General features: G+C 37.4%; 1 protein-coding gene, 1 long non-coding RNA gene and 1 pseudogene across 2 annotated transcripts; all 3 read left to right on the forward strand.

Moving 5' to 3' along the window:
- Positions 1-1,475: 1,475 nt before the first annotated feature.
- LOC137025073 (uncharacterized) lies at positions 1,476-8,700 on the forward strand. Its single transcript, XR_010895833.1, has 3 exons — positions 1,476-1,510; positions 2,007-2,141; positions 8,496-8,700. It is a non-coding gene; the product is annotated as an uncharacterized lncRNA (long non-coding RNA).
- Positions 8,701-9,470: 770 nt separating this feature from the next.
- Positions 9,471-11,221, forward strand: LOC137025329 (oocyte zinc finger protein XlCOF6-like). Its single transcript, XM_067393330.1, has 2 exons — positions 9,471-9,535; positions 9,604-11,221. The coding sequence occupies exons 1-2, from the start codon at positions 9,471-9,473 to the stop codon at positions 10,754-10,756; spliced, it is 1,218 nt and encodes a 405-aa protein (XP_067249431.1). The 3' UTR covers positions 10,757-11,221.
- A 6,019-nt stretch (positions 11,222-17,240) lies between these two features.
- Positions 17,241-27,051, forward strand: part of LOC137025330 (zinc finger protein 585A pseudogene) — a 31,647-nt pseudogene continuing 21,836 nt past the window's right edge.

Raw genomic sequence — 27,051 nt, forward strand, 5'->3', positions numbered from 1 at the left:
GAAATTTGTGGTGGATGAATAGTTTTCTGCAGTAAATATGTTCCTACTTTTGAAAAATTGTAAAGGTATCTATATGGGTCATTTTTGACCCATGTGTGTAAAATTGATGTAGACATACAAAAACTGTGTTTGTTTATAAAAAAGAAAGAAAAAATAAACACAATGATTTTTGAAAATCAAAAACTAGATATTTAAGGAATACCTGGAATAAATGAATAAAAAAAAACATTTCTTTTAAAGATTCAGCAAAGAAACACTCAACCGTGATTGAAATTACATAGGAAATGAATACGGGTCATTTTTGACCCATGTTGTGCATTAGAAGTGGTTTTCATAGCATGTGCATCAAAGTGTTAACTGAAAGCAACTTGCTCTGAAATATATTAAAATGTGTTGTTTTGTCTCACAATATCTCAAAAGTTACTGAAATGTCCTTATTGAAGTAAGGCCTTCTCCTGGCTTAATCACCTTGTCTGTGAAACCCTTAGAGATTGTGTTTCTAATAAACTGGTTATTGTATCTTTTATTTAGAAACTGAACACCATTCACTCTTAATAAGTGTAGATGAGGAGTAACAACTGAAGAAACCAGGCTATGACTTTAATCTAGTGAATCATATTACTTTATACATCTAAAAATATTTTAAAAAAAACTGCTCATTATTAATAAGATCAAAGACGGATCATATGTTCATTTGTATCCAGTCCTTTGTTACTTTTCAGTATGTACCTGTTATTGTGGGGAGAAAAAATTATGTTGGTAAATCAATGTCCAACCTTAATCAATGGACATCTTAGAGCTTAATAGGGAACTTGTTTATATAAATAAGCAAGTTTATATACAGCTTTATATATATATATATATATATATATATATATATATATATATATATATATATATATATATATTCACATTTTAGCACAAATTCCAAATCCCTATTTTTTTTTAAAGATAATCACAGGAAATGTTATCTACAGTTAATTACCATTTAGAAGAATTATTTTAACAATTTTAATTTAAGTACTCCATTCAGACAGACTAAATGAGTTATATTAAATACCAAATAAACTAATATTCTGTGGAGAAATTGAGATTGAATAAATGGATATAGTTATAGTTAAATCTCTCTGCAATCACACATTTAATTTTGATCCTCAAATTCTTAATGAGTTTAACATATTCTATAGTTCTTTACAATCCTTTGTAATGTGAAGACCAAGAATTTTAACTTTATTCTTGACTGAGAATATCAGTGCTTTGTAGATTATTGAACTGAGAGCAGTTCACACTTGCTTAGATATAAGCCAGAAACTCTTGAAAAACGGTTTGGTATTGATAACTTTTTGGAATCTCTGATTCATCCCATAAATCAACAATATGAATGTTTTTCTGTTTGAAGATTTCTATTAGTTTTAGCGTGCAGACAGGACTTTTATTTTGGTGTTGGGGTGTGACGTCAAAAAACTGCGTCGCGCTCCTGCTGCATCTGATGTGATTCGACTGAAGAAAGGTTTGTGTTTGTATTCATTTAAAGTGATAAATTGAGACAGTTTGTAGACATCTGTTATTATATACACACATTCACAAGAATAAATAGTAAAGCGTATTCACACATGAATAACAGAAAAGGTCGTCTCATTTAGTTAATGTTTATCAGTTTTCTGAGCTTTTGAACCAAATGTAAACAAACAAACATTTGAAATGAATAATATAACTAATTAACTGCTGATGTTAATCTGTGTAATCTAATAAATGTAGTCTATAGAAAATGTAATAATACAAAATATTACTAAATATAGAGTTTGTATAATTTTTGTTCTTTTATTAATTTGTAATTCTAGTTTTGAGTGTTTTTAGTCTAATCAGGTCATTAAGTCCATTAACTCTGACTCTCTTTCCAGTGTGCTGAACTACTGAACTAGATATAATTGAGACACACCCAGAGATTTAGTGTGGATTTATTTTTCTTTCTGTTTTTTTTTTTGTTTTTGTTTTTTTTGTTTCAGAAAAACTCCTGGTGAAGTGGCTGAGATCCAGGTGACACACCATTATAAAGATGGAGTTTATTAAAGAGGAGAGTGCAGACATAAAGATTGAAGAATCATTCAGTCTGAAACAAGAAGAAACCGAGACACTAACAGGTTAGTTTCACTCTCTTAAAGCTGAACTAAAGTCATAAACTCGCACATTAATCATTTGCTTTAGTTGAAACATGAGGGCGTTTTATTGGGATAGTTTGTCCCTGTATTTTAATTCCACTGTAGTTAATTTGTGGCTAACTTTTAGCCTATTTTTTCATTTGTTTTTCAAGAATGAATTAATAGCCTAAAACGTTCTCCCATTTTAAGTAGATTGTGATTGGCAAGTTTAAAGTCCCCGTGAACCGTCTAACGAATTAATTAGCTCAAATTATGGGTGAAATCTATCAGTTTTCCTTATCGACTATTATAAAAGGAGATTATTCCTCTGGCCATGAGAAATAATTTCCTATTCTAACATTAAAGTGTAAAGCAGTTTGCAAAATCGAAACGTAGAAGTGACTTGATTTTCTGAATTAGCAACAGAAACAATCGAGCATGAATATAATGGATTTAATATATGAAACTACGAATACATAGGCTATACGGCTAAATATACCAAAGAATAAACATACAGAAGCAAAAGTAAAGACAGGAAAAGAGAGAAGACAAATGGCAAAACTCACAGACAGTCCCTTAAAAGCCAGAAAAGAATCAGTCTCACTTGGTTAGGTCGTGTAACTTATCGCATCTATTTTGAGCTGAAACTTCACAGACACATTCAGGGGACACCTCAGAGTTATATTACATCTTTTAAAAAGACGTTCTACGGCACCTTTAAAGCAGAGGAGAGGATGTTCACATGCGCTCATGCTGCCGCTTCTCTTTAACTGAGGCACTAAAGCGATCTTCACGTCGCATTAAACAGCGCCAAAACGGTATTTATGTTTCGAATCTCATAATAAGATGGACGTCATTTGAAATCAGAGACTTTGCTTCATATCAAAAGTAACAAAGCACAAAGATTATTGTGATTTATTGGATGGGAGGCGCTACATATTCTGCTCACTCATCAACTGAAAACAGACTAATTGATTCTTGGGATTTAAGAATCGATATCAGTTCGTAAAAATGAGAATCAATTAAAAAAAATTTTTACCCAGCCCTATTGAACAGTCAATGTCCAATGTGGATTTTGGGGAGGGAAAAGTTCTCTTTGTCTTGTCTTGTGGCACAATTTGCATAATTTATGATGGTTTCAGAATTAGTAACTTTCACTTCAAAATACCTTAGAAATGGACTAATGCATGGTATCGTAACAGAACATACAAAGCATCCTGAGAGGATTCATTTAAGACCAAACATGACAGTGTGAAAAGACATAAAGACGGAGATACAGTCTTACACTCACATATAAAGGTTTAGGGGTACAACTCACACAACTAAAGTCATAATTAAGCTTATATAATATGGATACATGCATGCACACTTGAATACAACAATGGGTGCACTTTGGCATAATCATATTTTGAGGCTAAATGTAAATACAGTCTCCATACGTGTGTGTGTGTGTGTGTTTGTGATGTGTATTGGGGTTTTGGACAGTGTCTGTGGGCACATGGCCATTAACCCAACATGGGGTGATTTAGGGTGACTATTTTGAAGTCCCCGGAGCTGGTGAGAATGTCTTCTGCTTAGCTTCAATGAGGCAACAAAGATGACAATGGGGCAATCTGACCCAGACCTGCCGGAGCCATGGTCTGTGAGTTATATGAAGAAGGTCAAACGTTAAAAGCTTTCTTTAATTTAAAGTTGTGTTGATGATCCTGATCCTGTGCAGACGATTTCCAACTTCCTCCACATATCGCTCCAGTGGGCATTCCCTGATGGTCCAATCAGACCCTCATCCCAGGCCTCCCAAAAATAAGTCCTCTAAGAGGTCCAGACGGCCCCAGAAACCAGCCTTCCTCAAGCCCGCTTCAGCCTTCCTCGAGCCCGCTCCGGTCTGTCACGAGCCCACGCCAGCCTTCCACGAGCCGCCAAAAGAGACTGAATGGCTGATAGAGTTTTGGGTGGAACCGGCAGTCCTTCCAGCCTTCCACGAGCCCTCTCCAGTCTTCCACAAGGCCTCTCCAGGTTTCCACAAGCTGCCAAAGGAGGCGGAATGGTTAATAGACTTTTTGGCAGAACCAGTGTTCCCAAACCTTCCACGAGCCCACATCAGCCTTCCCCGAGCCTGCTCTAGGCTTCCACGTGCCCACACCAGCCTTCCCCGAGCCTGCTTCAGGCTTCCACGTGCCCGCACCAGCTTTTTGCTGCTGTGGTAACCAGTACCTGGTTTGGGGTTACAGCTTGGGGATTACGGAGTTAAAGAACTGTAACTCATAGTTTGCTTGTTGGTAAGGAGTATTAGGGCTGGATGATTAATCAAATTCAGAACCTCTAACCAACATAATTTTCCCTTGTTGGTTATTTAATCCTGTTAATACTTTCCCCTTAAAACATACTACTACTACTACTACTAATAATACGTTTATTTTATATAGCGCCTTTCTACAAACTCAAGGTCGCTGTACAATATTATAACACAAATGACAACAGACAGGTAAACAATACAAAAACATCAAAGGCATAACACATAACATCATACAATCAGAGGTTAGAGAAGCAAGAAACAAAAAGATCAGTTTTAAGGTGGGTTTTGAAATCATGTAATGATGAGAGATCTCGAATGTGCTTGGGAATGTAGTTCCAGAGTGAGGGGGCTGAGATGTAAAATGCCTGACCACCAAATGATGAGTTTGTGATGTGGGATCAACAACAGACCAGTATCAGAAGATCTTAATGTGCACATAGGAGAGTAGGTTTGAATGAGATCAGAAATATACTGGGGGGGCAAGACCATGAAGTGCTTTGAATGTGATGAGGAGTATTTTGTATTGATTTCGGAATCAAACAGGTAGCCAATGGAGTCAGTGTAGAATGGGAGTAATGTGAGAAGATTTCTTTGAGTAAGTGAGAACCCTAGCTGCAGAGTTTTGAATGTATTGGAGCTTATTGTTGTGTTTGGTAAACCATAGAAAAGAGAATTACAATAGTCGATTCTGGAAGTAATGAAGGTGTGAACTAGTGTCCCAGCATCATTGGTATGTAAGAAGGGATGTAAATGTGCAGCATTACGGAGGTGAAAGAAGGCAGACTTAATGAGTGAAGAGATGTGTGGAAGGAAGGAGAGTGATGAGTCAAAGATTATACCCAGGATTTTAACAGAGGTGGAAGGTTGAACCAAGACACCTGCAATGTTAACACTGTCAAGACAGAAACGAGATACAGATTTTGGTGAACCAACAGTTAGTAGATCTGTTTTATCTGTGTTGAGTTTGAGAAAGTTACTGGTCATCCAAGTATTAATATCATGAATATTGTTACGTCCCACATAAGTCTAGGGGTAAATGTGGACGCAACAAAAGTAAAATATTTTAAAGAGCGTTCATCTGAGTCCTGCCATAGCACCACAAGCAACAAATTTTCCAAAAAATACAAAGAAAAGAAAAAGGAAGCAATAGCTTCAGGAGAGGGTAAAGCCAAAATAATAAACAAAAATGTAATCTAACTGAAATATTTTAAACCTCTAACTAAACTAACAAAGAAAAGAAAATAACAGAACTGTACCCTAACTCCCTTCCTGGCCCCAAAACAGGAGAAAATGGGGTTAAACAAAAATGGCGCCCGCCTCCCTACAGCTTCCAAATAAAACAAAAATGAGCAAAACACAAACAAGCAAATATTTAAGTAGCTGCTAAACCGGATGTTAATAGTAGCAGCTATAAACCAAATGATATAACAAACAGATAAAGGTGAAGGATAATATGAATGTTTAACTTTAACTCAAATAGCACAAGTAAGTGTTGGAGAATATCACAATGAGCAAATAAAAGAAAACACTACAATACCAAAGTAGAATATTAAGCAGCCCAACAACCAACAAATGTAACTGCAGCAACCAGCTAGGCAGGACAAAGACAACGCTCTGGAGAAAGCTCTTGGGGGAACGTTTTCTCAAAGTCTAGTAGCTGAAGCTACTAAGAAAAACACCACACATTAAAGAAAACAACTTTTCTAATAGATCAATAAAGACTTCGTCTCTGGACGTAACAATATAAGCAGATATGGAGTTGATGAGAGAAGGAGAATTGTGTTGAAAACTAATATAGAGTTGGGTGTTGTCTGCATAGCAGTGGAAGTTGAAATCATGATGATGGATAATGTTACCTAATGGGAGCATGTAGATGATAAACAGTAAAGGCCCAAGAACAGAACCCTGGGGAACACCGTGAGAAACAGGGGCAGTAGTGGACAGTGCACAGTTTTTAAGTAAAGCAGTAGGAGCAGGATCAAGACGACAGAAAGATGCATTTGATTTCTTGATTAGCTCAGAGATATAAGCAGGGGTTGGAGGGTTAAAGTCAGTAAGAGTACCAGGTACAAAATCAGAGGGGAAGTCATGCAAGGGGTGAGAGGAGTTAGTAGGTGAAAAGAGATCATATATGCGATTTATTTTATTTTGAAAGAAGTGTAAGAATGACTCACAGAGGTCCGCTGAGTTACTCATGACAGGTGCAGGAGTGTTGGTGAGTTTATTGACCACAGAAAACAGTGTTTTGGGACGAGAGGATGCAGTAGTAATGAGGGTAGAGTAGTAGCGGGAGCGTGCAGTGTTTAGAGCAGATTTGTTTGACTGTATGTGTTCCTTGAAGGCAATAAGATGCATATTCAAACCGGTTTTCCTGTGAAGGCGTTTAAGGCGGTGACCAGTAGTTTTCAGTTTGCGAAATGCAGGAGTAAACCAGGGAGATGTATGTGTCGAGGGTACAAGTCTACATTTAAGAGAAGCGTGTATGTCAAGGGCATTGAAAATGGAGGCAATATTTTGGGCAAAGATTTCAGGGGCACTAGAGTGTACAGTAATATTGGACAGGTGTGTTTGTACAGATTCAGAAAACGTTAATGGATTGATAGAATTGAGGTTACGGTAGGTTATGGTGGTTGGGAAGAGGCATTACACAGTTTAGTTCAATGAAGAGGTGATCAGAAAGTCCCATTTGAGAGCCAAGCACGTGTACTACCGCGTGTGTAGTCGCATGACTCCGCTCCGTCCAGTCAGCAGCATGGAAGCAACAAGGAGGCAAACACTCAGACAACACACACAGTGTGTGAGAGGCGAGCCCCAAGGTGCGATGAATTTCACTTGCGTCTTCACTAAACGTTTTTAACTGTATGTTTTTTAAGGCTTGCCAATTTGGACATTCAAGTGATTTTAGATGAATGATAGCATGTGTATAATTATATTGAGCTACTGTCCTATGATTTATCAGTAAAGTATCTTTAGTATATTTTTCTAATTTTGAAGTAACTACTTGCAACCCACAGCTTCACAATTAAAACTGTAAAGCCCACTGTTGCAGAATTACAACATCACTTTAAACAATTTAAAAAGAAGGTTTGGGTTCTATTGTTTGTCTTCACAATGCTATTGAATAGAAGAAGTGTTTATAGTTCCAGTCATCTGGCCATGAACTCACTCTACCTTCAAACTTCGCGTTGAGCTCATCTCCTTTTTTTACATGACTGGATTTGTCAAGATTCAAGTAAGTAAAATTCCTTACATATTTTTTGTTTATTACAATGTCTAGAACACATAGATATTTAGTTATTTTGGAAAACATTAATCAAATTTGATTTAAGGTGCGTTCACATTTGTCATGTTTGGTTTGATTAAGAAGAACCCTAGTGTGATTGCTCGGTTAGTGCGGTTCATTTGAACATATGTGAACGCTGCCATCCGAACCCTGGTGGGCACTAAACAAGCGGTCCGAGACCGCTGAAAAAAGGGTCTTGGTCCACTTCCAAATGAACTCTGGTGCGGTTCGAATTATATATGAACACAACACAGACCAAAGACATGTAAACAAACCAAAAACAGGAAGAGGAGACCCTAAAAAGGACAGAATCCTCACATATATAGTTTTTTCTCGTAATAGTCGTCAGACGCGCGTCTCCACGCAGCAGATCGTTTGTGTGTGACGGATGGATTCCCGCCACTGTTTTGACTCCTTTACACATTTTATAAGCTCTTCATGAGTTCCCAGGTGGCCAAAATATCATCACATCATATACCTGTTGCATTGTTCAGAGATAGGTGTGAATGGTCTTGAACATGAACTTGTGCTCTGGGGGGATGCATGTGTACCTTTTAGTATGATAAGTAGAGAGAATAATAGGCCAGCCAGACAGTATTGTTTGAATGTAGTATTTTGATTTTTGATTAGCATTTGCATTGAAATTATAATACTTTGATGGATATAGATCTCTACCCTCGACACATGGTCTACCACCCCGTCTATTCCTTCAGTTTACTACAATATAAGACCCATATGTATTATTAACTTATTTATTTTTTTACCTTTTCCATATCAGAATGCCAAGATGTTATCGGACCACCCCCCACTGGATGTATGCACAGACATGATTGCACATTTCCCAGTAAAGACGAAGAGAGGACGCTGCAGACCCTGCAATAATGGATACACAAATACACTGTGTAGCAAGTGCAGTGTTAGCCTGTACTTCTCAGATGAAAAGAACTGTCTTAGGGACTATCACTGCAAAACACAGACTTCATTCAAACCACATTGAAAGTGATAGAAGAAAAAGTTTTATAAATATTTTTTTCCCTCAATATTTTTATTAATAAATGCTTATTCATAAAAATATGATTGTTTGTGATTATTACTCATGATATATACTGTTATGGGGCTAAGTAAGCAATCAACCCTGCAAATGAATGCTTAAATGCTCTGTATATCTGTTCAGACAAAGTGAGTATAACAACTATAGAAATTCTGCTCCTAATTAGGTCCAACGTTGCAATATTACAACATTTCCCTAAAAACTTACTAAAAAGTGAAAAAAAAATTGTCAGAGGCCTCCTAAAACAATATCTGAGAGGTCAAAAAAGAAATTTACTAATTTTTTTCTATATTTGGGTTTTACAGGGTTAATAGAAAGATGGTATGACTAATTCACACAACCGCAATCTCTCTCTCATTAATGCATTCAAATAAATGTACTTGTACTGTGCTAATTTATCTGTATCTGGTTTACAACGAGCAGAAATCTGTAAGAAATGTTATGAACCATAACTAAAATAACTGCTTAAAGTGAGCTATGTCATGTTGGAGCACTCTTTCATTAGGAAAAAATATCATCCCACCATTAATAATCAAGCATATTTATGGTACAAAACTTGTCTGTGAACTGAGGGCAAAACAAAAATTGTTCATTATACAAAGAAACCATGCCTAGTGTGAGTACACCCTTAATGCCTGTTGCTTTGCGTCATTTAAACTGGGGATAACTTTTTTTATTTGTCTTTTTTTTGCCTTAGACCTGATGCCGCTGAAAGAGGAGAGTCAAGATCTGAATGACATGAAGGAGAAAGATCTGAATGAGAAACAGCATGATTTCATAACTGAAGAAAAATCTTTTAGTTGCTCACAGACTGAAAAGACATCCTCACAAAAAGAGAGACTAGAAGTCATTTCATCTGTAAACAGTGTGGAAAGAGTTTCAGTCAGCGTAAAAACCTTAAAGTCCACATGAGAGTTCACACCGGAGAGAAGCCTTACACCTGCCAACAGTGTGGAAAGAGTTTCAACCGAAAAGGAAACCTTAAAGTCCACATGAACGTTCACACTGGAGAGAGACATTATTCCTGCCAACAGTGTGGAATAAGTTTCACTCGAAAAGGAATCTTGAAAAGGCACATGGGAATTCACACTAGAGAGAAGTCTTACACCTGCCAACAGTGTGGGAAAGTTTTTAACCTAAAAAGAAGTCTTAATTGCCACATGAGCATTCATACTGAAGAGAAGCATTTCAGCTGCCAACAGTGTGGAAAGAGTTTCAGTCAGCATAAAAACCTTAAAGTCCACATGAGAGTTCACACCGGAGAGAAGCCTTATACCTGCCAACAGTGTGGAAAGAGTTTCAACCGAAAAGGAACCCTTAAAGTCCACATGAACATTCACACTGGAGAGAGCCGTTATTCCTGCCAACAGTGTGGAATAAGTTTCACTCGAAAAGGAAACTTGAAAAGGCACATGGGAATTCACACTGGAGAGAAGTCTTACACCTGCCAACAGTGTGGGAAAGTTTTTAAGCTAAAAAGAAGTCTTAATTGCCACATGAGCATTCATACTGGAGAGAAGCATTTCAGCTGCCCTCAGTGTGGAAAAAGTTTCAACCGAAAAGGACGACTTAATTACCACATGAAATTTCACACTGAAGAGAAGCCTTTTACCTGCCCTCAGTGTGGAAAAAGTTTCAAACTAACAGGACACCTTAAAGACCACATGAAAATCCACACAGGAGAGAAACCCTACACGTGCCCTCAGTGTGGAAAAAGTTTCAACCGAAAAGGACGACTTAATTGCCACATAAGAATTCACACTGGAGAGAAGCCTTTCACCTGCCAACAGTGTGGAAAAAGTTTCAATATAAAAGGAAACCTTAAAGAACACATGAGAGTTCACACTGGAGAGAAACCCTACACATACCCTCAATGTGGAAAGAGTTTCAGTTACAAAGGACAATTTAAAGCCCACATAAGAATTCACACTGGAGAGAAACCCTACACATGCCCTCAGTGTGGAAAGAGTTTCAACCGAAAAGGATGACTTAATTGCCACATGAGAGTCCACACTGGAGAGAAACCCTACACATGCCCTCAGTGTGGAAAAGGTTTCATTCGAAAAGGACGACTTAATTGCCACATAAGATTTCACACTGGAGAGAAGCTATTCACTGCCAACAATGTGGAAAACGTTTCAACCAATCAGGATCCCTTAACATGCACATGAGAATTCATACTGGAGAGAATCCGTTCATATGTGATCGATGTGGAAAGAGTTTTAGATATAAAGGAACCTTAAAGTACCACATGAGCCTTCACTCAAGGTTCACATAAGAGTTTTCGTTATATAGAGGACTTGTACCAGCCCTGAAAGCGCTGATATATTCACTGCAAAATTCATTTCCAGTCTTTTCTTAGTGGCAGCAGATTAAATTGAACATTCCAAGTGGCATTTATATGAATGTCTAAATATGTGCTGTGCGTTTTCCTTTCAGTAACAAAATAAATGCGGTGGGAAAAGTGCAGTTGTGAAAGCTTCAGTTCATAGTGATGTTGATATGTTTGCACCAGATCTGCAGTTCAGCTCCCCAGTCACATCACATCACATTTATACAGTAGATTGCTTTAAATTAAGCAGCTTTACAGTATTAAACATGAAAAAAGAGATCATGTCACTTTCAATAGAAATACAACTTAAAGTTGTATAATGAAGCAGCCCTCATTAAAGAAGGTGGAGCCCCAGAGCACACCTACATATTACATAATCACCATAGACCAATAGTAGGTCTACTATCGTAGACTTGTATTTGGCTGAGCAGTCTATTGGGTGGCTCGCCAATGTATTAGATTTCTCTAATACATAAAATAAGTAAGCTTGACCAGAGCTCTTGTGGGGAGAAGAATTTATTGAAGGCAGTAGTGTAGCACAGTTCTTCAGCAGCAATGTCAGCGTGTTGGCCTTCAAAATATCTTAACCCAAATTTCTCTGTGGGACAGAACTTTATACATGAAGACAAAAGGGCTACAAACAGTAGAACACTGTTAAGGCCCGTACACATCAGGATGAATATCATGCGCAATTATTGCGACATTTAACACCTCGTGACTAAACAAAGGGCGCCAATGTGAGTGTGCACAACGACACGAAAAACAGAATGCGTAAAAGCGTAATTCATTTAAAAAAACGCCTTGGTTAGTTTTTTTGGTTTGACACGCCGCATTAAAAACTGGCAGACCAATGAGAGTGGCGCTTTTGTTCAAGTGTCTGGAGATGCTGAAGTTACAGTAAAACATGACTTTGTGATGCTCAAGCACAAAACGGTCTTGCCCAGCACACGTTGATACCAAAGCTGCGTTCCATTCGACAGAGTCCCTAGGCAGTGTTCACTGCTCCCTATTCCCTGAGCACGGTATATCCGTTGAAGTGGACTTCGCTGACAATAATCGCTCATTTGGAACGCCCTGGAAATGTCATCAAAGAAAGTCAATGACGGTGTCGCGCAGATTATGATATAAAATAAAAAAATCGATATTATTATTTACTTTAGAATTTAAAAAGACTCTTAACAGTTTTGAAGCTGTAACTGTCATGCCATGTGAAAATAAATTCTCATGTGGTTAACTGTAAATGTATTCTTAATCCATGGTCTGGGTCTCATGATCTTGTGCACTCTTTTCCACGTGCAGCCGCATAATAAACACTCATGAGGTAACATTAAAGGTGCTCTAAGCGATCCTGGGTGGAATAACTTTCTGTTGACGTTCGAAGTGTTGTCAAACAAAACAGACGCTAGCTAGACCCTCCCTCCTCCTCCTCTCCCTCGGAATGGAATCTCGCTTAAGATGGTGAAATACCCTATGAAGTCCACTTCGCAGTCCACTTACGGTCAAATGGAACGCACCTCTTGACAACGAAGAGGAAGTAAGTAGATGAGGAAGACCCCTACAAACTATCCCTGCATCTCAATCAGCTCCCTAGTTTTCTAGGTCGTGTATGATTATACCGTGTAAATGAATGTGGCCGACTCCCTGATCAGTGCCCTGACTACTGAACTAGGGAGCTGATTGAGACGCACGCTATGGGTGCTCTGCTAGTTCTTGGCCACACCAATAAATGTGTAAATATTTCTGTATTTTTACTGTTTGTTTTTTTCTTTTACATTTAAGAAATATAGTTGAGAATGTCTATTTCATAAATGTGTTTATTTGCACTACCTTTCACTTGCACTACTGTCATTGTGACTTATTTTCAGTACTGTTTCTGACTACCATCTCTCATATGTCATATATATGCCATTTTATATCTGCATTTTTATCTTCTTCTTTAACTTTATTAATATCATAAATATGTTTATTTACACTACCGTTAAGCACAAGTGCCACATACTGTCAGGGATTGAATTTGCACGTTCACTCTGTGCATCGCCAGTAAAAATGGGTATGAACACAAAAAATGTCTTGAAAAATGCTGACGATATTCGTCCCGGTGTGTACAGGCCTTTAGGACCTCCCACAGGAGATCGATCTACCCTGCAGTCTACTCTAAGCATTGCTGTTTCTTTGTCATTCACACCATCAGTTTCTGTGGGCCATATGTCTGGGCCATTTGGTTCACACCTTTACAAACACAGACAGAGTTGATTTCATCTGAGGCACAGTCACAATGTAAATGCATCTAGCTAAAGATAATGAAAATACACAATCTTTCACTACCCACCAGAACATTTCAGGAAAGTTTACTTTAGAAAGCTATTTCGAAGTCCAAATGAACTTCGTTTTGGCCTGATTTTGTTCTAAATGACATTACAGAGTTTGTTCTTCTTGAAGTGTATTGAAAACCTTATTGAAATGCAACACTACATTTCTAGTTTACAAAATAGAGCTATTTAAAAAAAAAAAAATCACTCATGTATTGACTCTGGAGGAAAACATTTTAATTTTGTTCAGTATTATTTAAAAAAAAAAATACTGATTTACAGAGTCATGCAAATGTTTAACCCTATTAATGTTGTTTGTGATGTCTAGAGCAGAGAGTGATTAAAGTACACATGAAATCAAAATCGACCCTATTTACTTTTTGTCCATATTACTAGTCTTGTGGTGAACAATTAATCCGTGCAAGTTAAAACACAGAAAAAAATTGGTTGTCGCGGTAATCTTTAATCAAAATCTGAAAAGTTAATGGTGTTCCTTCTCTGATAACGTCAGTTTGAGTTGGCTTGGGTTGAAAACACGTAAACCACTCCCCTTCAACCGTTCGTCTACTATGAGCGAGAGATGGAGGAGTGCTGAAGTAAAACTCTGCCCTCTATTCAATATTCCGTTTCACTTGGAAATACGTCACAACAATGGAGAAAAGTCGTTTGCAACTTCCGGTTCACGCAGACTTAAAGGGTTCAAGTGTGTATCAGCATTCTCCTCAAAAAGTGATCGGCAGACTGAACTCTAAGTCTTAAGCCCCGTTCACACTGCCAGTGACAAAGTGACAGGATCCCATTCATTTCAATGGAGCGCTGGCGACTTCCGGCGACAAGAGCGACAGTGACCGTTGGCAACAGAATGTAGGTGTGTCAAGCTACGGGAGACGCGACAAAAGTTGAGATATTTCAACTTTATGCAAATCAGGAGCGAATTTCACGAACGACAACAAACAGGAGTGAATAGTCTCTCTGGAGCTCACGTCACAGTGTAGGCAAGACAGACAGGACATAGTTCCAGTGCGATTTCACTGTTTTATATGATTTGACTGTACATACATGGATATAATAAACTGATGCATGGAAAAGAATCTGGCGGCAGTCGTGTGAGTTTGATTCATACATTGATAGTTTGTGTTGTTAATTATATGATGCTGTGAGCAGTTTAGCACTGCTTTAGATTTATTGCACTGAGCTCTGCAGTCAAAAACACTCTACAACAGCAGAACATTACTTTTAATTATTTTAAACCTAATTCCTAGTCAAATTAGAATGATTTCTTAGTTTTATAATATCATTTGTGATTGCATTTTCTATAGTTATGATCAGACATGCAGTCTACCAATGATATTAAAGTGACAGCACTAGGAACACCCACAAGCGACTTCACAGTACAGAGACTAGCGACATGCAGCGAAAAAGTCGCTGGCGAACGGGGCTTTAAGGCAGGAACACACCAAGCCAACTTGTTCGTCAGCCGACTAAGTTTTCTCAGTGTGTTCTGGTCCTCGTCAGCTTTTTTACATAGGCGTCGGAGCTTGTTGTTCCATCGGGCCATCTGATCATTCTGATTGGCTGTTCAGATACTGCCACCTGCTGGTTCGGACAGGCATTTCATCTTATGCATACACAGAACGGACGTGCTACTTGGCCGTCGAGCATTGGTTTAGTGTGTGTCAGGACAACTTTGGACACAGATGCTGCTGACATGAGCCAACCCCGCAGTCTGCTTTTGCCGCCACTAGTTTGTCGGCGTCGGCTTGGTGTGTTCATGCCTTTAGAGACCTGAAACTTTGAGGGCTGGTATTACTCACACTGCTTATCGTTTGAATCCTTGACGACAAATTTTGTCCATCTTTTGTCCTCAGATTTCATCTCACTCAAGCAAAGTTTTTTTTTTTAGAAACCTACTTTTGCAAACTAGTCCTATGTTTTTGGCCTAATCGGAACCAAACCAGTGCCGCAAGATTTTCAATGCCAGTTATACAAAAGTAATCTGATTGGATTGGATCAAATCTTGAAAATGGGTTGGTCAAAAGGATTTTGAAATCAGATTAGATCACAAAATCCAATCTTGGTTTTGATCTAAATAAAATCATCAGTTTGTGGTGTTCAAAACTTTTTGGTAAGATTGGGATACCTTTTATCCAAAAAAATCTGGATTATACTGATCCTATCAGAAGGCTGGATATCAGTAACAAAAATGTATTAAAACTTACAAACTGGTAAATATATATTTAATTTTCATAAACATTTTTTAATTTGTTCTTGATTTGTTTAACTGTTGAAGTAATAAATTAGACATCAGCCTTTTGGTAACCTGTAAAGTAAACAAAAAAAAGATTTTGGTGCCATTAAATGATCCCCATACAACTGTAAATATCAAACCAAAAAATATTACATTTGATTACATCCAAAGTGTTTTTACCACTGTTTGTAAACTACACTGGCACAATCATAAGAGATGAACCAGTCAAAAGTTCTGTATGAGTGAACGCTAAAGAATGCAAAAAGCATTGAAATGTTTTTCCTCCATATCCTCATATTCTTTTTCAGGGGCTCCGTAGAGCACTAGTAATCCAGATTTGGTAATCAGAAAAATTGTTTATCTGGATCAGGGGGATCCAATCCAATTTGCTTTGATAAAAACCAAGACAAAACTAAGATGGATTATCTGGTACTGGATAGCAAAACATTAAACTTCTTGAACAACTGGCTGCAGGAGTCTGAATAGAGGTATGAGGAAGATGTACATTTTAAAAAAAATGTACATAAATAAAATTTTGAGAATGACAAAAGGACATCAGACATGACAAAATGTGGTTCGAAAAATAAATTTACACACATGAAAACACCAACCAAAATCCTTATTTCCAATTATATACTAAGAAAAGAAAAATAATAAATTGAAAAGCCACAGAGAAAAAGAAAATGAGCAGTGCTAAACAAATGAAAACAAAACCAAAACATTCCCCGCCCTATCCGCTTGTAAATTATAAATTATATTAAATGATCAGGAAAAGTTTATTTAAAACTGAACTAATCCTTTAACAACCTTCACTCTTAATAAGTGTAGATGAGGAGTAACAACTGAAGTAACCGGGCTATGACTTTAATCTAGTGAATCATATTCCTTTATACAGCTAAAAATATTTTAAACAAAACTGCTCATTATTAATAAGATCAAAGACAGACCATATGTTCATTTCTATTCAGTCCTTTGTTACTTTTCAGTATGTACCTGTTATTGTGGGGAGTAAAATTATGTTTGTAAATCAATGTCCAACCTTAATCAATAGAAATCTTAGAGCTTAATAGGGAACTTGTTTATATTATAATTACTTTTCAGCCATTTTAATTTAAGTACTCCATTCAGACAGACAAAATTAATTATATTAAATACCAAATAAATTTGATTTTATTTAATTGCCCTGATATTCTGTGGAGAAATTGAGATTGAATAAATGGATATTTCTATTAGTTAGATCTCTCTGCAATCACACATTTAATTTTGATCTAAAACTGTACAATTTTAAGTTTAACGTATTCAAAAGTTCTTTACAATCCTTTGTAATGTGAAGACCAAGAATTTTAACTTTATTCTTGACTGAGAATATCAGTGCTTTGTAGATTATTGAACTGAGAGCAGTTCACACTTGCTTACATTTAGATATAAGCCAGAAGCTCTTGAAAAACGGCATGGAAAATCTCTGATTCATCCCACAAATCAACAATATGAATGTTTTTCTGTATGAAGACTTCTATTAGTTTTAACCATAGGTTTTAACGTGCAGACAGGACTTTTATTTTGGTGTGGGGTGTGGCGTCAAAAAACTGCGCCGTGCTCCTGCGGCATCTGATGTGATTCGACTGAAGAAAGGTTTGTGTTTGTACTTATTTAAAGTGTTTACATTGAGACACTTTATAGACAACTGTGATTGTGTGTATATAATAACAAGATTAAACGTTGTTTTTGTTAGTAAAGCGCATTCACAGTAACAGAAAATGTGGAGTAATAGAAAAGGTTCGTCTCATTTCGCTCAAAAGTCCGAGTCAATTGAACCAAATGTAAACAAACAAACACGTGAAATGAATAATATAACTAATTAACTGCTGATGTTTATCTGTGTAATCTGATAAATGTAGTCTATAGAAAATCTAATAATACAAAATATAACTAAATATAGAGTTTGTATAATTTTTGTTCTTTTATGAATTTATAATTTTAGTTTTGAGTGTTTTTAGTCTAATCAGGTAATAAAAGTCCATTAACTCTGACTCTCTTTCCAGTGCGCTGAACTACTGAACTAGATATAATTGAGACACACCCAGAGATTTAGTGTGGATTTATTTTTCTTTCTTTTTTTTTTTTTTGTTTCAGAAAAACTCCTGGTGAAGTGGCTGAGATCCAGGTGACACACCATTATAAAGATGGAGTTTATTAAAGAGGAGAGTGCAGACATAAAGATTGAAGAAACATTCAGTCTGAAACAAGAAGAAACCGAGACACTAACAGGTTAGTTTCACTCTCTTAAAGCTGAACTCAGTCATAAACTCGCACATTAATCATTCGCTTTAGTTGAAACATGAGGGCGTTTTATTGGGATAGTTTGTCCCTGTATTTTAATTCCACTGTAGTTAATTTGTGGCTAACTTTTAGCCTATTTTTTCATTTGTTTTTCAAGAATGAATTAATAGCCTAAAACGTTCTCCCATTTTAAGTAGATTGTGATTGGCAAGTTTAAAGTCCCCGTGAACCGTCTAACAAATTAATTAGTTCAAATTATGGGTGAAACCCATCAGTTTTCCTTATCGACTATTATAAAAGGAGATTATTTCTCTGGCCATGAGAAATAATTTCCTATTCTAGCATTAAAGTGTAAAGCAGTTTGCAAAATCGAAACGTAGAAGTAACTTGATTTTCGTAGAAGTAACTGAAACAATCGAGCATGAATATAATGGATTTAATATATGAAACTACGAATACATAGGCTATACAATATACCAAAGGCTAAATATACCAAAGAATAAACATACAGAAGCGAAAGTAAAGACAGGAAAAGAGAGAAGACAAATGGCAAAACTCACAGACAGTCCCTTAAAAGCCAGCAAAGAATCAGTCTCACTTGGTTAGGTCGTGTAACTTATCGCATCTAAGATAGAGAGAAGCAGAACCTGCATGAGTTTGCGTGCTGAGTTTCAAAAAGATATGTGTGAAGATTCAGCGCGTCCGTGGCTGCAGTTTGTTGGCTTCTTCCGTCTCCGCGGGAAGTTTTGAACTGAGGACTTGAAACTTTGTTTCGCCAAAGGTGGTCATCCCGAAGAGGAGAGTGATCGGAGCGCAGTTGCCGAGACGTCCAGGAGATCGATGTTTTTTTTTACCCAGCCCTATTGAACAGCCAATGATCAGTGTGGATTTTGAGGAGGGAAAAGTTCTATTTGTCTTGTCTTGAGGCTGAATTTGCATAATTTATGATGGTTTCAGAATTGATAACTTTTACTCCAAAAGATCTTAAAAATAGACTGATGTATGGTATCGTAACAGAACATACATAGTTATTTAAAGCATCCTGAAGAGGGTTCATTTAAGACCAAACATGACAGTGTGAAAAGACATAAAGACGGAGATACAGTCTTACACTCACATATAAAGGTTTAGGGGGTACAACTCACACAACTAAAGTCATAACTAAGCTTATGGATACATGCATGCACACTTGAATACAACAATGGGTGCACTTTGGCATAATCATATTTTGAGGCTAAATGTAAATACAGTCTCCATACATACAGCACATGTTGCTATCTGTGTTTAAAGGGTTAGTTCACCCAAAAATTAAAATGATGTCATTAATGACTCACCCTCATGTCGTTCCAAACCCGTAAGACCTTTGTTCATCTTCAGAACACAGTTTAAGATATTTTAGATTTAGTCTGAGAGCTTTCTGTCCCTCCATTGCAAGTGTTTGTACTGTAGACTGTCCATGTCCAGAAAGGTAATAAAAACAACATCAAAGTAGTCCATGTGACATCAGTGGGTTAGTTAGAAGTTTTTGAAGCATCGAAAATACATTTTGGTCCGAAAATAACAAAAACTACAACTTTATTCAGCATTGTCTTCTCTTCCGGAATCCTTTCCATTGAATTGATTCCATTGAATTGATTCCATTGAACTGATTCCATTGAATCCTTTCATCTGTCGGCGTTGGTAATGCACTTTTACGTCGTTGTTTTTGGCGATTAGGACATCCGGGACATGCACACTTACGCACAATTTTAAAAAATATAGCAATACCAAAATACAAACAATGTAGAATAGCTTGAATACAGCGTGCGTCTACCTCAGACTGTAAACGAAGCTCTGGCGCACCAGATAACACATCAGCAGCATCTTACATCAACAGCGTCACTGCGAAGTCGTGAACCCGGATGAACAACAGACCCGGAAGAGAATACAACGCTGAATAAAGTCGTAGTTTTTGTTATTTTTGGACCAAAATGGACCAAATGTCACATGGACTACTTTGATGATGTTTTTATTACCTTTCTGCACATGGACAGTCTACCGTACATACATTTTCAATGGAGGGACAGAAAGCTCTCGGACTAAATCTAAAATATCTTAAACTGTGTTCTGAAGATGAAAGGAGGTCTTAAGGGTTTGGAACGACATGAGGGCGAGTCATTAACGACATAATTTTCATTTTTGGCTGAACTAACCCTTTAAAACCTCTGGTCCTCTTCGTTAGGAGTCACACTTGACATCCTCGTGGTCAAAAATGACCAAAGCTTTAAAATGTAACTCCCAGTGTAACTGAATGTAACTGAAGATAGATTAGTGCCATCTGGTGGGAGTAAAAAGAACTTTTGTAATGCCATGTTGTAATGTATATAGGAATCTAGTTCTATATAAAGTGGCTTTTAAACGATTTAGTGTTTTTAGACAACAACTTGTTTTTATTGAGTTGTGGATTTGGATTTATACTTTGGCATTCTCAAAGACTACTATTTGTCAAGGTTTTTTGTTTGAAATGTTAATTGTCAGTGTCAATTTTACTACAGTCAAACCTGAACACACAGGTGGACATTTTGTGAATCACTTTTTTGAGGGCCGAAACATACTCAAACTCATGAAACTTTGCAGATGCGTCAGAAGTGGTGAAAATTTATGTCTGATATGGGTTTCAGAATTAAGTGTGGCAAAATGGATAGATAGTGCCACCTAAAAAATTTCAACGAAGTGCCCCTGACACTACGTTTCAAGTACAGGTATGAAATTTAGTACACACATCTAACAGCCCAATACCTACAAAAAAGTCTCTTGGAGTGAAATCTGAAAACCAACAGGAAGTCAGATATTTTGAATTTTCTTTGCAAAATTTTTGCAGTTTTTGCCATTTCCAGACGTTGCACTTTAACGAACTCCTCCTAGAGCTTTAATCAGATCAACATCATATTTGGTCAGTCTAATCCAGGGGTACTCAAGTTCAGAGGCCAAGAGGGCCGCATTTTAACCAAATGAAACGCGAAGGGCCACAAATTATAACTTGGATCGTAAGACATTTATTTAGGCCTACTTAAGACAATATTTGTAGTTTTACTGTTTATTTATTAAAAGTGCAGTTTATTATCTAGCTAAGCCTTAATAGTATGGTGTCCTTTTTAAAGTGTCACTTAACATGATAAATGGCATTTAAAAAAAATGATTAATAGCCTGTCTTGCTGTATTCTTAATGTACAAATGCATAAAGAAAAACAAGAACTGATGAAAAGAAATCCTTATTCATTTGAAATGTCTGCATTGTTTTCACAAGAAATTTAAGGTCTGGCTGTTGTTCACTGGCTGATGAGAGTTTGTCCATAACACGAAAACATTGCACTTTTTTATAGTCTTTTTATACTCCATTGCACCTTTTAAACACTTTTTATAGCACCTATTTATACTCAGAGAATAAACGTTTTATTATTTGTATTATTATTACCTACCTTTTAATTTGGTCAGAATCAGGGGCGGCGCCAGCCGATTTTGCCGGGGCTTCAGCCCCGAATGTTTTGAGTCAAGCCCCGAATGTAATGACTGTCACTGAGCAAATATGAAACTGGACAATAGCCTATGTAAACCCCCGAAATCATAAGTTGCTTTATTTCATTGGCTTTGCATATACTGCATACAGCCTGTAAAAATAGACCTTAAAAATAATCTAGCCTATAGAATACATTTCTTTGCTGTCGGTAGCCTATGGGCTATCCGACCATACACCGGCAGCGCTTTCTCTCTCTCCTCTCCGACAGCGAGTTCACGCACACCGCAGTTGTAAGCCACGCCTCCTGTCACTCACTCAGAGCAGCGGCAGGCTTCGAGACTCTCGTTCGGTCCGGTGGAAAGGTTTTTGTTATATAACAACCGATATGACAACTTTAGCACATTTATCAGCTATACATTCATTCAGTGTTTCCCATTAATGACCCTCTACTGCCGCCACCGTTTCATAATGAACTGAAAATTTAAAACATACTGCGTTTGCCAACGAGCTAAAATCGAAACTGTGATATGGCTTTGTGCCTTTATAAAACAGCAAAAGATAGCGATTAAGTATATATACAGTCTGTCTGTGCTGCGTGTTTTAAAGAGAAGTGAGCACATTTGCGCACGCGATCAGCTGGTGATCTGGTGATCAAAATAAAAGCTCAAGGATTTATCTTTTAAAAAGAAATGAGTACAAAAGTATTTTAAAAAAAGATGTTTGAACCCTTTTTAATGTCCAGGTACAAGTTAATGCTGTTTCTTTGTTGAATTTGCACACTGTTCATGGGTTGAAGCTCTTAATTTTGAGTTTCCAGAGTGCACCAGATTGATGCATTTAACCTTAAAATGTACAAAATTTTCATGCCCCCCCGGACCCCCCTACAGGAGATACATCCAACAAGCGGTTAATGGAAAATTAAATTGTCTTTAGACAAATATAGATTTGGGCTAAGCCCCGAATGTTTACAATGTCTGGCTCCGCCCCTGGTCAGAATCCAAAAATCTTTTTTTTTTCTTTTTTTTTTTAATGTTCAATCACAATCTCATGAATTATCAAACTATAACCAACGTTGTAAACATGATAAATAAGATATTCTCCGTGAGCTCAATGATGTGATGACAGATCTGTAATGGGAGCGCTGCTTGCTTTCTTTTTATAACACATTGACATTAAGAATAAAAGGTTTGTTTTTCATGATGCTCGGCAACTTACACACTGCAAAGTTTTTGGGAATGTCAACTGCATTTCATCATGGAAAAATAAGGTTACTTCGGTTTTTACTTGCGCGCACAGTCTCGAGCCTTTGATGGCGTTCACGAACACAAGTGCTCGACACATGCGCACTAGAGAGATTCATGCTTGTCTAGTCTTTCGCTTAAATAGTTACAATAAAATGTCTTTGTACTTGTTTAAAATTAGAGTTGCTGGTATCTTTTAATCCCCTCAAACGAGCGCTCTCGGTCGGCTATTGTGTTTGCTGTTACTCTTGTTCTGTCTTATCCGTATCTTTTCAGACTGAAACAACAGCCCGTTTCAGTGCTGACACCTTGTGGACAAACTAAATTAGTGCAAAAACTATTGAATGCGCGCGTGCAAAGTGCCTTCAGTTTATTATTGTTCTTTGCGGTTAGAAAAACTGTGCTGCGCGTGTACACTATATGCGTTCTCTGCTGATGATTACAGCGTCACGCGCACTGCACGCCTACCCTAGTAGTGTACGTGTAAAAAAAAAAACGAAGTAATATTCACGCTATTTTTGGACGCAAATTATAATAAAAATACATTTATATGTAGCATGACGCGGGCCACAAATTTAATGCTGACGGGCCGGATGCGGCCCGCGGGCCGCCTGTTGAGTACCCCTGGTCTAATCTAAAGGCCTTTGAGACGTTAAATTGCGAAGATCTAGAGTTTTCACTGAAGGGTGTGGCCATAGCGGCCTGCCAAATTTCGATGTTTTGCCATGAAACAGGAAGTTGTTGTAATTCAGGCATACGATGTTGGATCTGCCCCAAACTTCACAAGTTTTATTAGAGTCCTGACCTGAAGATATTCGGTTACGGTCAAAGCGCCACTTGTTGGCAGCAGGAAGTGTGGCACTTTGAAATGACTTGGTTATATTTCTCCTGTATTTACTCGCTAGCATCCATGTCACCCACTGTTCACTGTTTTCCTAATGCCAACGGGTGGCGGTTAGCCCGGGTGCGAGGGCCCTTTCATCACTGCTTGCAGCTTTAATAGTGATTTTGTAATTATACATACCTCAGTGTCAGCTTTGTTTTGGCTTATGGATTGTAGCTTATATTATTGCAATAAATAGTTTAATGAACATGGTTAACTACGGAAAATCAAATCTAACCATACATAAAAATAATAAAAAACTCACATAAATAATAAACGCATTGATAAGTGTACATTATTGTATGCTTTTTTTATGTATTGTATTAATTTTAGTATCTTTAATTCTGGTGTCCAAGCACTTTTAAGACAATGATCATGTGCGTTTAGCGCCATCCTCCAACCATTATGAGATGAATTCATTAGTAAATTTGGTAAGTAAATTTTATTTATAGAGCACATTTAAATTCAGCTTACACTGACCAAAGTGCTATACAAAAACAATCATAAAATACAATAAAATATAAAATGAAATAAAATTAACAAAGAAAACAATTACTAATCCATAATTTAATAATCAGGAAAGGCTAAGGAATAAAGAGGGGTCTTAAGTCTAGATTTAAAGGGATAGTTCACCCAAAAATGAAAATTTGATGTTTATCTGCTTACCCCCAGTGCATCCAAGATGTAGGTGACATTTTTTCTTCAGTCGATCACAAATGATGATTTTTAACTGCAACCGCTGCCCTCTGTCATTCAAATAATTGCAGTAGATGGGAACTTCTTCTATAAGAGTGAATAAACCTTGCTTAGACAAATCCAAATGAAACCCTGCGGCTCGTGACGACACATTAATGTCCTAAGACACGAAACGATCGGTTTGTGTGAGAAACCGAACAGTATTTATATCATTTTTTACCTCTAATACACCACTATGTCCAACTCCGTTCAGCTTCCGGTGAGTGAGGTCAGATCACGCTCTGACAACGGAAGTGATGTCTCGCGCTCATTGAAGTATATGGGCGAGACATCACTTCCGTCTTCAGAACGCGTTTTTGACCTCACTAACAGGAAGCTGAACGGAGTTGGACATAGTGGTGTATTAGAGGTAAAAAATGATATAAATACTTTTCGGTTTCTCTCACAAACCGATCGTTTCGTATTCATATTTTCTACAGTATCATGCTGCAATACAGTAGGTGATGACAGATTCAATAACTGACCTGTAGAAGTTCACCAGCATTTGTTGTGGAAGTGGAGCTTTCTTCAATAACCTCAAGAGGTAGTTATAGATTACCTTTTTTAACCATCTTTGAGGTGTTGGCAGTCCACGTCACATCCTGGGTAATATGAACTCCCAGGTATTTGAAACTCTGCACCACCTTCACTCTCTCACCATTGATGTCTATGGGGCAATGGGCAGAGGGTTTCAGCCCTCTGAAGTCCAGGATCTTCTCCATCATCTTTGTTGCATTGAGGATCAAATTGTTATTTCAGCTCCAGCTCTCTTAGTTCTTGACCTCTGCTCTGTTGGCTGATTCGTTGTTTTTGGTTATTCTGCCTACAACAATTGTTGTCTGCAAACTTAATGATGGTGTTTGTCTCATAAGAGGATTTGCAGTTGTGTGTTTTAAAATTGCAGATCAACATGAAACATAAACATGTTATACGTGTGATCTTTAACTACAGTAAGCAATTCTAAAACATTATTTCAAAAGAGTGTGAATTAATTCATAGGCAAAAACAATAAAAAAGGAAAATCTAGATGGGACACTTAGATACGTTTATCAATTTCTCAACTGTATTTGTCTGTTTGAAAGTGAAGTGAGAGTGCAACTCTCTAAAATTCCTTTCGGTCACAGATTCCTTGGTCACAGTCTCATCTTGCTGATGTGTTTTTGCTGCTATGGTATGCATTAGTAATGAGGGTAGAGTAGTAGCGGGAGCGTGCAGTGTTTAGAGCAGATTTGTTTGACTGTATGTGTTCCTTGAAGGCAATAAGATGCATATTCAAACCGCTTTTCCTGTAAAGGTGTTCAAGGCGGCAACCAGTAGTTTTCAGTTTGCGAAAAAACCAGGGAGATGTATGTGTCGAGGGTACAAGTCTACATTTAAGAGAAGCGTGTATGTCAAGGGCATTGTAAATGGAGGCATTATATTTGGCAAATATTTCAGGGGCACTAGTCTGTACAGTATTATTGGACAGGTTTGTTTGTACAGATTCAGAAAACGTTAATGGATTGATAGAGTTGAGGTTACGGTAGGTTATGGTGGTTTTCACCCTGAGGCAGAGAAGAGGCATTACACAGTTTAGTTCAATGAAGAGGTGATCAGAAAGTCCCATTTGAGAGCCAAGCACGTGTACTACCGCGTGTGTAGTCGCATGACTCCGCTCCGTCCAGTCAGCAGCATGGAAGCAACAAGGAGGCAAACACTCAGACAACACACACAGTGTGTGAGGCGAGCCCCAAGGTGGGATAAATTTCACTTGCGTCTTCACTAAACTTTTTCAACTGTATGTGTTTTAAGGCTTGCCAATTTGGACATTCAAGCAATGTTAGACCAATGCATGTGTATCATTATATTGAGCTACTGGCCTATGATTTATCAGTAAAGTATCTTTATCTTTAGTATATTTTTCTACTTTTGAAGTAACTACTTGCAACCCACAGCTTCACAATTAACCCTGTAAAGCCCACTGTTGCAGAATTACATCACTTTCAACAATTTAAAAAAAGGCTTGCAAATGTTTTTTTTTTTCTCTCAAGACCACATTTACATAATTAATGGGTTCTATTATTTGTCCTCACAATGCTATTAGATATAAGAAGTGTTTATAGGTCCAGTCATCTGGCCATTAAGTTACTCTACCTGCAAACTTCGCGTTGAGCTCATCTCCTTTTTTTACATGACGGGATTTATCAAGATTCAAGTAAGTAAAATTCCTTACATTTTTTTGTGTTTATTACAATGTCTAGAACACATAGATATTTAGTTATTTTGGAAAACATTAATCAAATTTGATTTAGGGTGCGTTCACATTTGTCATGCTTGGTTTGATTAAAACGAACCCTAGTGCGATTGCTCGGTTAGTGCGGTTCATTTGAACATATGTGAACGCTGCCATCAGAACCCTGGTGCGCACCAAACAAGCGGTCCGAGACCGCTGAAAAGATGGGTCTCGGTCCGTTTCCAAACGAACTCTGGTGCGGTTCGAATGATATATGAACGCAACACAGACCAAAGACATGTAAACGAACCAAAAACAGGAAGACGAGACCCTAAAACAGACTGAATCCTCACGCATTTTGTTTTTTCTTGTCATAGTCGTGAGTTTGCCCATGACAGGCATCAGACGCGTGTCTCCGCGCAGCAGCTTGTTTGTGTGTGACGGATGGACGGATTAGATGATTCATTTTAACCAAGTTCTAAATGTGCTTTTCTGTTAAATTTGTACTCAGTTTAGTTTAGACCATAATTAAACACAGGAATAAATT

Source organism: Chanodichthys erythropterus, chromosome 8, assembly GCF_024489055.1.
Source record: "Chanodichthys erythropterus isolate Z2021 chromosome 8, ASM2448905v1, whole genome shotgun sequence".
NCBI lineage: Eukaryota > Metazoa > Chordata > Actinopteri > Cypriniformes > Xenocyprididae > Chanodichthys > Chanodichthys erythropterus.